Source organism: Monodelphis domestica, chromosome 7, assembly GCF_027887165.1.
Source record: "Monodelphis domestica isolate mMonDom1 chromosome 7, mMonDom1.pri, whole genome shotgun sequence".
NCBI lineage: Eukaryota > Metazoa > Chordata > Mammalia > Didelphimorphia > Didelphidae > Monodelphis > Monodelphis domestica.
This window is the reverse complement of record NC_077233.1, coordinates 88,498,885-88,511,815: the sequence shown is the minus strand read 5'-3', so window position 1 is coordinate 88,511,815 and position 12,931 is coordinate 88,498,885. Positions and strand designations below refer to the sequence as shown.

The window sequence follows — 12,931 nt, the reverse complement described above, 5'->3', positions numbered from 1 at the left end:
CAAAGGGGTCCTTCCTTGACAAAAATGGCTCAGATCCCCATTCTTTAGCTGCCGATTTACCTCCAAACCCAGGTTGCTGATCCCGCATCTCAACCACTGAGCAGTCATCATACTACTGACAAATCTGACCTTATTATTGCTTGCTTTCTACCATGAAACCTTAGTACCAAAAAGTGTCTATGTGTGACATGGTCAAACTTAAGCTGTCTTATGGGCTCTTCGTGAACACTGCAAGCATAGTTTGATTGTGGTCTAGCCAGACAAGTGAAATAGAATAATCCTAAATATAGTGATTGCTTGGTTAGGAATCACCATTGTGGGGTAGCCCTCCCATTTCTATATATACTGAAAGAAGAGTAAGGAAGTAAGGCAGCAAAGCAAAGGGCAAATTGCCAAAACCTGATTAAGGAAAGTGAGGATGATCTTCTAAAAATGACTTTTGACTACCTGGCCTTAAAATGAAAGCATTTCATACACACACATCACCACCCCAACCCCCAACCCGCCCCCCAGCATTCTTGGTTATTCCTTTTGCTTCCCATTTACAAACACTCATTAGAATCACTTACTTTACCAGGCTGGGAGAGACAATTGAGAAGTTTGGGTCTTATAATGGAAATTCACCCTATCTTTTCAACATTAAGAAGAAAAATGTTTAAAGCTCCTAATTGACCAATGTTTGCAAGATTTTTCTTTGTCCTCTTTACAAACATGAGCTGCCTCTGAGTTTCTAGGTCATATTCTTGCAGCCTAGCAGGCTTCTAGGAATTAAAGTGTCAGGCAGATTAAAGAATTAGTTTATTCTTATTGAATAGGCTAAATTCATTTTATTAATTCTAATAAGGCCTTCTCATTTTCTGGGGTTTTTTTTAATACTTCTTATGGATGCCTTTTAAAATTTATTTCACAGACATTTCCTAGTTCATCTCCAGATCAATTCCCTTGTGCCAAAGGGAAAAAAATTAAAACATCCAATAAGTGATTCTGCCTGACATTGTATCAAATAGTCTGGCCTGATGGTCCCCCACTTCTCTACCATAAGAGAGGAATTAAGTTGTAAAGTTGTACAATTTAGAGCCTAGGCTGAACAGAGCTTCAGTGAATGTGGTGGGGGCCACATCTTGGAATCAGGTCAACACGAGCTGCCTCGCTTAGTGGAACTCTTGGGCTTTGAACAGAGAGAACCTTCTAATGGCTTAGTCCCAGCACTTACAGTCTGCCAGGGAGAGTGGTTCCATTCATCTCTATTATGTGGTTTGAGCAGACGCTCTCAGCATATCACCTTTGAAGTTTCCCTTCTCTCTCAACTTCTCACCCCTCCTCTAACCCTGATTCTTTCACCAGCTTTTACTCTTCCCTTTTCCTCTTTCCACAGCAACCTTTACAGTAAGGATTACAACATATTTTGTAATTCTAGCATATTTGCAATACCTGTCATTCTGGGGTTACATGACATAATCTGAATACATGATTGAAGGACCAAGGGAAAAGTAAATCACTCTAATGATTATAATATAGATTTGACCTGGAAGTGACCTCAGATGTAATTTAATCTAGCCTCTTCATTTTATTGCTGTTTTAACATACGTCTCTTGTCTGGGTACCCTCCTGACTCATTTCAGAGAAGTTCATCACCAGGTTGCTATAGATTGATGACTTTTTCAACAATTCATGAAGACCATATCCTTAAGCTATGCACTGAAGGAAAGGAAATCCACATCATAGAAAACACGGATCGTGGAAATATTGACGTATATTATACCATTTTGCTAATAGAGCGTAAACTTGAGGAAAAAGTAGAGATAATAATTGTTGTAATAGCCAGGCATTTATATAGTGTTTGAAGGTTTACAAAGCATCTTACAAATATAATCTCATTCGATCCTCACAATATCCCTGGGAGATGCGTTCTGTTATCATCCTTATTTTACAAATGAAGGCACTGAAACAGACTTGCCCAATGTAATATGACTAATAAGAGTCTGAGGCTAAATTTGATCTCGGGTCTTCCTGAATCCAGGTCCCACACTCGATCTACAGTTCTTTTTAGCCAAAATATGTTGACATAATTTCACAAGTTATTTGAAAATCTTATCAACTTCCTACCACAAGCATGTGGATTGCTTTGTGTAATAAGACTTTCCATGTCTCCACTCAGACTGAACATTCTATTAGTATTTCCTCTTGCTTTGCATTTTTACCTTTCCCACCCTCGACATGACATCAGTTTCTATAGGATTCCTCCATTTCTCTTCCCCCTCGTAGACCTTAAGTGACTCTCCAGAGGAAGATGTGCTATGGGTAATTTAACTGAGTGTTTACTATGAGCAAGGCAGCATGAAAGACAGTATGATGGAGTAGATAGAAGAACTGGCCGTGAAGTCCAGAATCAGAAGAGATTGTCCTTACCCTCAATGGTCTTGTTAATATTCACAATAAGTAAATATGGAATATATACAAATAAACACAAAATGATTGGGGCAGAACACCAACCAAAGGAGTCAGGAGAGTCCTGGAAGAAGTGGCCCTTGAGGTGAGCATCACAAGGAACTGGGGTCCCAAGAGGCTCAGATGAAGAATGAGGGAATCCCAGGAATAGGAGACAGCTTGTGGAAAGTATACAGGGGAGAGATAGGGAATCATGTAGAGAGAATAGCAAGAAGACTATTATGATTACAACAAGGGAAATGATATGAAATCAGCCTTGATAGAGAGCCTAATGAGAAACTGAGAAGACTTCAGATACTCAAAAGAAGAAGCAGCTGAAGCTTGATGTGGTGGGATACAGTTCAATCTGAGCTCTAGTAATATCACTTTGGCAGCTATTGGTCAGCAGGACAAATCAGAAAGTAGAGGCTTGAGATGGAGACACTAATAAGGAAGCTAGTTCAATAACCCAGGCAAGAGATGGTGAGAAATGAGGAAATATCAATACTCAACATGTATGCACCAAATGGCACAGCATCCAAATTTCTAAAGGAGAAACTAGTGGAACTCAAGGATGCAATCGATAGAAAAACTATACTAGAGGGGGACCTGAACCTTCATCTATCAGAACTAGAAAAATCAAACCATAAAATAAATAAGAAAGAGGTGAGAGAAGCGGATTAAATCTTAGAAAAATTAGAGTTCGTAGATATGTGGAGAAAAATAAATAGGGGCAAAAAAGGAATACACCTTTTTTTCAGCAGCACATGGTACCTTCACAAAGATTGACCATGTACTAGGGCATAAAGGCATTGCAAACAAGAGATGACGAGAACCTGAATGAGGGAGACCATGGTGTGAGGGGAGATGAGATGACAAAGGCAAAAGATGTTGTGAAGATAAAACTGACAAGAGTTAGCAACTGGCCAAATGGTGGGTGGGGAGGGTTGAGGAAGAGTGAAGGGTCAAAGATGATTCATAGGTTATGAAACCTGGTGATACCCTTGACCAAAAGAAAGAAGGAGGAAGAGTAGTAGGTTGAGGGAGAAACATAATAAGTTCTCTTTTAGGCATGTTAAATTTGAGATATCTATGTGGCACATCAATGGAAATATGTCTTGCAGGTAGTGAGAGATGTGGGACTGAAGAGCAGGCAAGAGGGACAAATCACTTAATCTCTCATGGTCCCAATAATTCTCAAAGTGTAAATTGCAGAGAAGTTGATAGCTTACATCAGTAGAGGGACTTACTCTGAGAGTTCTCTGTACTCATAAAATCATATTCCATACTTCTCTCTTTTATACACACAAACACATACATGTACACACATGAAGAAGGGCTCTTTGAGAGTAGAGATATAAAGACAAGATGAAATAACTTCAAGTAACTCGTACAGGGTAAAACTTTTAAGTGGTTATGAAAGCACTGAGACTTTGGGGATAGCTTATGTTCTACTGAAACTCATGTTTCCTGGATCTACTAGAATACGTATTATTTTCTTTTGTTGTAATGAGCTTACTGCCTGATTTAGATCAAAGTGTCCTAGTGACTCCTCTGTGTTTAACATTGAACTTGGGTTTGGGGTGAGGGCAATACAGGTGAAATATAATACTCACATCCTGCTCCCAAGAGCTTATAACCCTGTTAGGGAGGCAAAATATACATCTACATTCAATGGTTAAATAACAATGCCTGATTAAAATACATTAAAGTGTTTATCCTACACAAGACTTATTTGATACATTATCACTATTTCTAGTTCAATGACTTGAGATTTGGAAACCCAACAATCCAGTGAGAATGATATTATAGATTATCCCCATTTTACAGAAAAAACTTCGGAGTTAAATGAAATACTCAGGTTCACACAGCTGATGTCAGAGCCAGCATATGAGTTAAGTCTCTTCTGACTTCAAATCCAAATTTCTCTACCAGATCACTCTGCCTCTCTGTCATGTCTAATAAGACATTACATTCACATTGTGCCCTACCCACCTATCATTGAGTGCAATTCCATGAGTGTTTAGGATTTCCAAGATGATACATTATTCTTTATACATGCCCTAGTCTTTGTTCTGTAGTTTGTGGTCCCTCACATTTCTCTGTCTTTCTCTCTCTCTTTCTCTCTCTCTTTCTCTCTCTCTCTCTCTCCTACATTTCAGTGAGCGGTTTCTGGTGAGACTGAACAAGAATGGTGGGCCAAGGAACCCAGAGAAGATAGATCGAATGTGTGCCCTTTTTACAGTATGTGAGAATTCTTTCCCTGCTACACTGTGGACTGGGCCATTTCTGATCGAGGGCTTTGGTTTGTGAATATTGTCAGCCTAAAAACTGACAAAATTTTTCTGTCCCTACACAGTAGGGCAAATAAGTTGTATATTTCTGACAGATAATAATGAAATGTTTTTAAAATATTGTAATCAACTACGTGTTTTTAATTGAATTTGTGATTAAGTAGACGCTTTAAAGTGCCTCTTGGCTGATTTTTAAGTTTTATTATCCAATGTGTGAACTTGATACTTAAAATTGGAGGAGAATGATTCTTTTTATTATATTTTTAACTTGGAATTAGAAATGCCTTCTAAAATTGTCCACTCAAATTTACTTTCTTAAAACTACCAAATTCTGGAACCATTTTCTATTGGAATATGAATTGTGTCAGCTTCATCCATCACAAATGACTCCTATTCATACTAACAAAGACACTTTTTAAGACACTTGCTCCCAAAGGTCCAATATCCTAGAAACATCAGGAGAGCAAGGGAAACACAGTAAGATCCTCATTAGAAAAACATCTTCTGGGTTTCCTCCATCAGGAAACTGCCAAGACATTCTCCAAGCTTCTTCTCGTGTGATCACCATTATTTTATGCACTGAGTAGCTAATGTGCTTTGTTTACTTGATTTAATTGATTTACTGAAAAAGAGTATAAGGCTTTGTTATAGTTTTGACTATTGTTGATACTCTGTGCTCAGACAATACCATATGGTTTTAGAGAAAACCCTTTTAAAGCAGAGGTAACGTAATGCTTCCCACCTTGATTGCCATTCTGTTTGGTTTGCAGTGTTATCCCAATATAAATAGTATTAGTCATGATCAGGCTCTGTGGGTACATCTTCAATGAATAGGGAACTAATTCTGAGATTTGAATGTGACCTGGATCTTACAGGGGAAAAAAACTGCATTTTTTGCCTGAATTCTGTTCATTTTGCTACTTTCTTTAAAGATCAAAAAGTAGTAAAATAGCTTGTTTTGTTACAGTCCAAAAGCACCTCTCAGTAAGGAAATAGTACATTTTGAAAATGCACCAAATCTGAGGAAAATTTCAAATTAATAAATCAAAATGATGTAATGTACCAGTATTTTAAGGATTAGAAAAACATTCAATTAGAGAAATTGAATAGGAAAATAGGAAATATAAGAAAAACATGAGGAAATGAGTTTTTTTTATTCAGGAGAAGAAAAAGGTGGAAATAAAAACAATTTTCTATCCTAACTGTGAATGGGGGAATGGGCAATGAGAGGAAAGGCATCCCAAAAGAGTAAAGTTAGACCTCTAGAAGAGTTTATCTAAAGTAAGCTACTAGTGGAAAGGAAAGGAAGAAAGGAAGAAGACAGACGATTATCTTGAATAATTTAGAGTAGTTTGGTTTTAAGACAGGGAAATGGACAAGATGGCAATATTTTAAAGATTTCTGACATTCTGACCTTGCCTGATAAAAGCACCGAAGAAATTTTTCACTTGGGGCTCTTTGGCATTGTGGAATTGTAGATTTCAGTACAATTCCATTGACAATATCCTCATACTCAATGATTTTTAATGAACTTCATTGTGACATTTGAATGTGATTATAGAATATCATGTATTTTATTTTACAGTATTTTAATTATAGGTTTATAAATACATATCTGATATATAGAAGCCCATATTCTACTATGTGTGCACACACACACACACACACACACACTGAATTAGTAATTCCAATTTGTATAAATGAAAAAAAATGCAATGAATCATGGATATTCTTGTTCCTTACTATTCTCAAAGAATGTTCCAAATTCTCATTCACTTCCTCTCTTTTGTGATCTATCCACAATAACTGAGCTCGGAACTGGCTTTGTTTTTGGCATTTTCTGTAAAGGTGCCTAACATAAATTTGTCTTTATGTAGTATTTATGGGATTCTTAAACATGGCTACCAGATTTACAAAGCTATTGCTTTGGCCAGAATATATCTTATCAACTAATCTAGAAACCTTATTCTTTACCACAGGAAAAAGAGCACATTTCAAGATTGCCAAATATGTTAACAAAGCTTCCAAGTCAATGTCATAGAATTACAGAAATGGTTAATGAAATTACCTTAGTGGTAGACACAGAAAATTACTAACATAGATATGCCCTGAAAACTTGATAATTGGGTTAGTATTATTTTCTTTCCAGGTAGAGTTTAGCTTTTCCTTAAGGTAATTCCTTCCAATTTATAAATTTTCATTTATAAAATTTATGAATCACAGAATTCTTTTTCTCTGGGAATCTTTTCCTTTTCTGGATTCATTCGATTTAGTAATTCTCCATAAAAAGAAAGAATTCCAAGAAATTTTTAATTTGCTTAAGTTTCTTTAAAAAGTGCTCCCTTTTTTCATTTTTCATAGTATATGTTACATGAATGACTGTATATATATAAATGCGACACAGACACATTCATGTAATACATTTTACTGTGATAGTTTTATCATATTTCAGTTATCAACCTAAATGATAAAAATTTTGCAATATTTTTAATTTAAGCTGGAAGCCTAACTTGATGGTTTCTATGATGTTATTATATATTTGTTTATATATAAATATATATATATGGCTTTTCCTGTGGAGTAGTTTTTTTTCCAAAATAGTGGTATTATTTTATTTTATTGTCAAAATCTTCGTGCCATTCCTAGAGGATAAGTAAAAGCTAACTGGGAATCGGAGAAGCTAACTTTATTTCTAATACCTCATAGCATATCTTCATTTAGCTCCAATGGCTCTCCCTTAAATCAGATTTTTCTCCCTACCCCCTGATTTTGACAGCTTCTGCCCACTAGCTGGCATAGGACTAGACCACCTGATTCTTTCTCAAATGGATAGCAGTTCAGACTTGCTGTGCATTTAGTTATTGTTCAAAAGCTACTCATTGAGTTCAAGACTATAGGACTGGACAACACTGAGTTCCCTTTGACCTCCTTCCTTCTCTTATTTCCATTTGTCTCTAAAATGTTAATATTACCAATCATGCTTGATATTCACTACTAAAGAGCAATGTTTTGTCAACCCAAAATTATGTTTAACTATGCATTTAATTTTCATTTAATAAGCTAGCTCTTACATTGAAACTTTAATGTACTGTGAAACTAACTTACAACAATTTTCATTTATAATATTTGCAAATAATCATTTTTGTTATTACTTTGATCATTATTAACACTTAATAAGTACCATTCTGGGTTCTAGGTACCATACACAGTGTGGTCCAGTCAGAGATACTACCCAGGCACTTGGAAAATATTATAAGTACCTTTTTCATTCAATGCTAAGTTACATTTGATTCTTCTTTATTATAACTAATAATCAGCAACAGCAGTAAGAGAATTCCAATATGAATGTACCTGGAATGTCTGGTTATTATCTTGGTCTTCTATGGGAACCTGCTTTGGGACTACAAACACAGAGAGGTAAATTGGGTCGAAGACTAGAACTTTGGAGGTAGCTTGAATTCTATTAACCTAAACCCAGAGGAAACCATTTCATTCGAAAAAGCTCGGTCCTCTAGCCATTCCTCTCAATAATATATCAAAATAGTGGCCTAATATCTTTTCACGATAAATAATTTTATATTTAGCAATAGATTGATTTAATATTTGGTATATTATATTTATCAATAATTTAATTTATATTAAAATATTAATTCCATTTTTAAATATAAATGAATGGAAGGAATCCAAAATGTCCTTATTTTTCAAATAAAAGGTTACATCCATACAAAGGACTTCCTCATAGGTTTAAGAATTTGACTGCTTTTATCATTATTGTACTTATTTTATTATTTGTTAGCTCTTGCCACTTCCTGTGATCATAACCAGAGACACGGAATAGCTTAGATATTTCATGAAGTAAGCATGTAGTGAACCCTTAGTTGCCAATTAGCAGGTAGCCAAAGAAGAGTGGACAATTTCTACATTCTAAGCCTTAACAGCACTATCATTCTTGCAAGGACCTGTATACACTAGGGGCAACTAGGTAAGCCAGTGGATAGAGGGCCAGGCCTAGAGTTGAGAGAACCTGTCCTCAGACATCTCCTAGCTGTTTGACCCTGGGCAAGTCCCTTAACCCCAGTCCTTGCTGCTCTTTTGTCTTAAAATTGATACTAAGACAAAAGATAAAAGTTTTTTAAAAAAGGAAAAAAGCAACTTTATAACATTAAATGCAACTAACTCCTCCTCACCCATGCACCAAGCCTACAAAAATACCCCCTTTTCTTTTCCTTCACTCTGACCCTTTTTTCCCATTTAGCCCTTGTCCAAATACAGTTTTTCTTATAAGAAGTCTTACAGTCAAATTTCTTAGCATAAGTGGACTTGCCAGCCAATCAGTGAATATTACTTGCCTGTTTGATATAATTCACCCTCTCTAGATTCCCTGCAAACATGCAATTATCATCCAATTAGACCTGAATCAAATCTGACTTCAGACACTACCTGTGTAACCTAGGGCAAATCACTTAACCTTTGTTTGCCTCAGTTTCTTCATTTGTAAAATGGGTATGATAACAGCATCCCCCTCCCAGCACTTAGCACATTGTATGAAAAGTTACCATCATCATCATCATCCAGTTAGAATATATATTATTTCTCCGTTGCCTTGGTTTGATACATTCAATCATTTTTTAGTCATGTCTGACTCTCGGGATTTTCTTGGCAAAGACACTGGAGTGGTTAGACATTTCCTTCCCCAGCACACTTTACAGATGAGGAAACTGAGGCAAGCAGGATTAAGTGACTTGCCCAGGGTGACACAGCCAGTAATTGTCTGAGGCTGGATTGGAACTTGGGTCTCCTGACTCCAGACCTGGTGCTCTATCCATTGCACCACCTAGCTGCCCTTTTGTTTGATATACTTCCCTTTAAAAACCAAGTGGAATCCTTAGTCCTCATTTTATCCCAATATTATTCCTATCTATAATCATTGCTGTGTTAATATAGCATACCTAATTCTCCCATTGGGTACCCAACAAAAGTGAGTAACTTTCTGGAATCTAAACACTTCACTCTGGCATGACTATGAATTCTTTTTTCATTCATTCATGGTCATCCCAAAAGCATACTAAAAATAACTGTAGAGGTTGAGACTTTTCCCACCTTATATTCATTTGAAACTGTTTCCCTACAAACATTCAATTTTTCATTTAGCCTATTTATTAGATTTTATTTTTTACATACTTCCCATTGAAAATGTTGCTTATTTAAAAGAAATGAGCTATAGGCAAGGCTGGCTTAAAAATCCATGTAAAACCATTTAATTCACTTGGGTTATCCTCTTATATTTAGCAAAAATGAGGCACATCTCAAACCAGTCCAAAGGGCACATGTGAAGAGATGGAGAAAAGATACCTTGGGCAGAAAAAGAAAGACAAAGAAAATCGTCTACATTAGGGAAGGACAAAGCAGTCATGCCCCACTGGGTCAAAATAAATGGCGCCAGGCCAGGCTGGTTAACGAAAAGCCCACACTGTAGTGGATTAAAAACAAAATTGTTTTGCTTTCAAGCACAGTACATAAGAAAGGCACAAATTGATTATCCTAAATTAAATAGTACTCTCACTAAAATAAATTATAAATATAAATTTACTTTATGATACAAGAGGCAATTGCTAAACTGCATTTGAAAGGCATACATTCTGGACTATATATTCTTCCTTGCAAGTAAATCTAAAAATATACAGGGTTATTTTCAGCATCTTTATTTTGAAAAATTGCATGTACTATATTTGAAATACTGCATAGCTGTTTGTGAACCAGTGGTGACCAAATTAATAAAGTTATCCTTTTTTATAAGTTTTCCTCTGTGTTCAGATGCCTTGTGTATCTGGAGATATTTGCTTGAGGCTGCATCGAGTAGCTCAGATGCGTGCCATCTGAGCCTTTCTTTTCCCCCGGATATCAATCAGTGCATGTGGGAATAGGGTTGCTTTATTTTCATTATTCATATACATATATGTAATTCATAATAAATTGTTCTGTCTCTAAATTTCAATAGAAAATTCAGTTTTAAGGTAGAACAAGACAATCACTGATTCCAGTATTCTCCCATTTTGCAAATGGCAGAGAAGTTTTCTTGTATATATTTACTTTACTAGATGTTACACATCTGAAACATATATAGATACCACATCCTAAAATATACCAGGCACCTGAACATAAGAAGGAATGTTGATATGTGTTAAATAGTATTTACTCTTATGCCTTAACTGTATTTATGTACAGCATATGCAAAATATAACAAGCTCGGTGGCTCAGTGAATAGAGAGCCAGACTGGGAGACAGGGCGTCCTGGGTTCAAATGTGGCCTCAAACACTTTTGAGCTATGTGACCCTGGACAAGTCACTTGATCCCAATTGTCTAGCCCTTACCACTCTTCTGCCTTGGAACAAATACACAGTATTGATCCTAAGACAGAAGGGAAGGACTAAAAAAAAAAAAGTAAACTACCCATATAGAGAGACCAAAAATATATGGCTCTTCAGTTCTTTGTATGTACTTTCTGCGTTGCCATTTGCTGAATTGTTTTTCTCTTTTCTTAGGATCTGAGCAGCAAAGATATGAAGAGAGATTTATACATAGTAGCCCATGTGATCCGAATAGGTACTGTATGCTTTATCCATTAAAATGATCGAGACCAACTTAGAACGAACCTCTCTAGATCACGCATCTTGCACCTCTACTTTGGTCCTCCCTGTCCACCCATGTCTTCTCTCCCTTTTACTGTCGGGCCCCAGCTGTGGCCCTAGTCATAAACCAAACTACTTTATTGCATATAGGAGCCCTCTTCCCATTTTCTCTATGGTTAGAGGCAAATGTGTGTTTTCCAATAGTTTAACTTTCATTTTCCTTCCCCACCAGCATCCCCAAACCCGGCCCAAATACCACCCCACACCCATTCCCAGGAGCATCATGACAAATTTATTAGAATAATATGGGATTAAAAGTCACTTAGAACTAAAAGAACTAATCATGCTACCTGCAAAAAGTGAAACCTTTACCCCTCACTCAACAGGTAAGAAATACCAGTAGTCCAAAAGAGTACTCAGGAGAAGAGGGAAAGAGAAACAATAGATTTTTAAATGAAAAAATGTAATTTAATTTTTTTGGGGGGGAAAAAGCACTGGTTGATCGTCATCTCAATTTTATATATACAGATAGATGCTTTTTTCCACTAAATGATAGCATTCTGTATATTGTCCTATTTGTATTGAGTCTTTTTATACTATAACCAAAGGGGAAAAAAACTAGTGTTTATTGTTTATATTTGTTATTATTATGATTCGATGTGATTGGTATGATTAATGACCCTAATCAACTTTTCTGGGAAGCCAGATTGGGTTGTTCCTTATGATACAGGGTATTTATACACTCATACAGCCAAGTGCTTTATAACTCCTTGTTAGTAAAACAAAAGTCTACTGTGCTTAGACTGTTGGACTTGACTTAATGAAGAAGCTGCAGCAGCCTATATTTTGTGTGTATGTGAATGCCCTCTTGCCACTGTACATGCAGCTACAGTAAGCATAAAAAGTGGCCTCCCTCTGCTTTCTGAAGACAGATTCCTCATATTGAGGTGTGGGGAGGATCTGGCTCAATCCCCTGAAGTAGGGGACGGATCCAATAAGTCTGGCTAGAAGTGCAAGTTGTCATCCTTATCCTTACACAAATTGCTACTCGGACACTGCCCTAAAGCGTAGATTACTCCTATAAATCTTTAACATTCCCGGGGTGCCCGTTTCTATAAAATCCACATGTAATCAGATTTTTGTATTGCCAAGGAGTAAAGTTAACATGGAGCTTACGTAATGTATAGTATGTATGAAGCCCAAGGACATAAGCAATGGTGTAATTGAGGCGGTGTTTAGACTTGGGGCAAGTCCTAGCTCTGCCACTTACACTAACTCTGTGATCTCCTTTCTATGAAACACGTTTTCTTTTACAGTCAGATGAAAGTAGTCCGTTTAGTCCTGACTAGAACAGCAGCAGCCAAGTGGTGTGGGAGGGCTTGCAATCAGAAAGACCCGAGTTCAAATCCGGATTCAGCTCTATGACCCTGTTTGTTTCTTAACCTCTGTTTGTGTCAGCTTCTTCATCTGCAAAATGGGGATAATAATAGCACTTATCTCCCAGGAATTGTTGAGAAGATAAAGTGAGATAATAATTATAAAGTGTTTAGCAGAGAGCCTGGCACGTGGTAAACACTGTA

At 36.6% G+C, this 12,931-nt stretch overlaps 1 protein-coding gene across 6 annotated transcripts in view; it reads left to right on the top strand.

Annotated features, from left to right (window-relative positions):
* Positions 1–12,931, top strand: part of DOCK3 (dedicator of cytokinesis 3) — a 604,983-nt gene that overhangs the window by 433,048 nt on the left and 159,004 nt on the right. For all 6 annotated transcript variants that reach the window (XM_056805016.1, XM_056805021.1, XM_056805018.1 and 3 more), the window contains exons 10-11: positions 4,590–4,671; positions 11,265–11,325. In XM_056805016.1, coding sequence (XP_056660994.1) covers positions 4,590–4,671; positions 11,265–11,325 — 143 coding nt within the window. The remainder of the gene's footprint in view (positions 1–4,589; positions 4,672–11,264; positions 11,326–12,931) is intronic.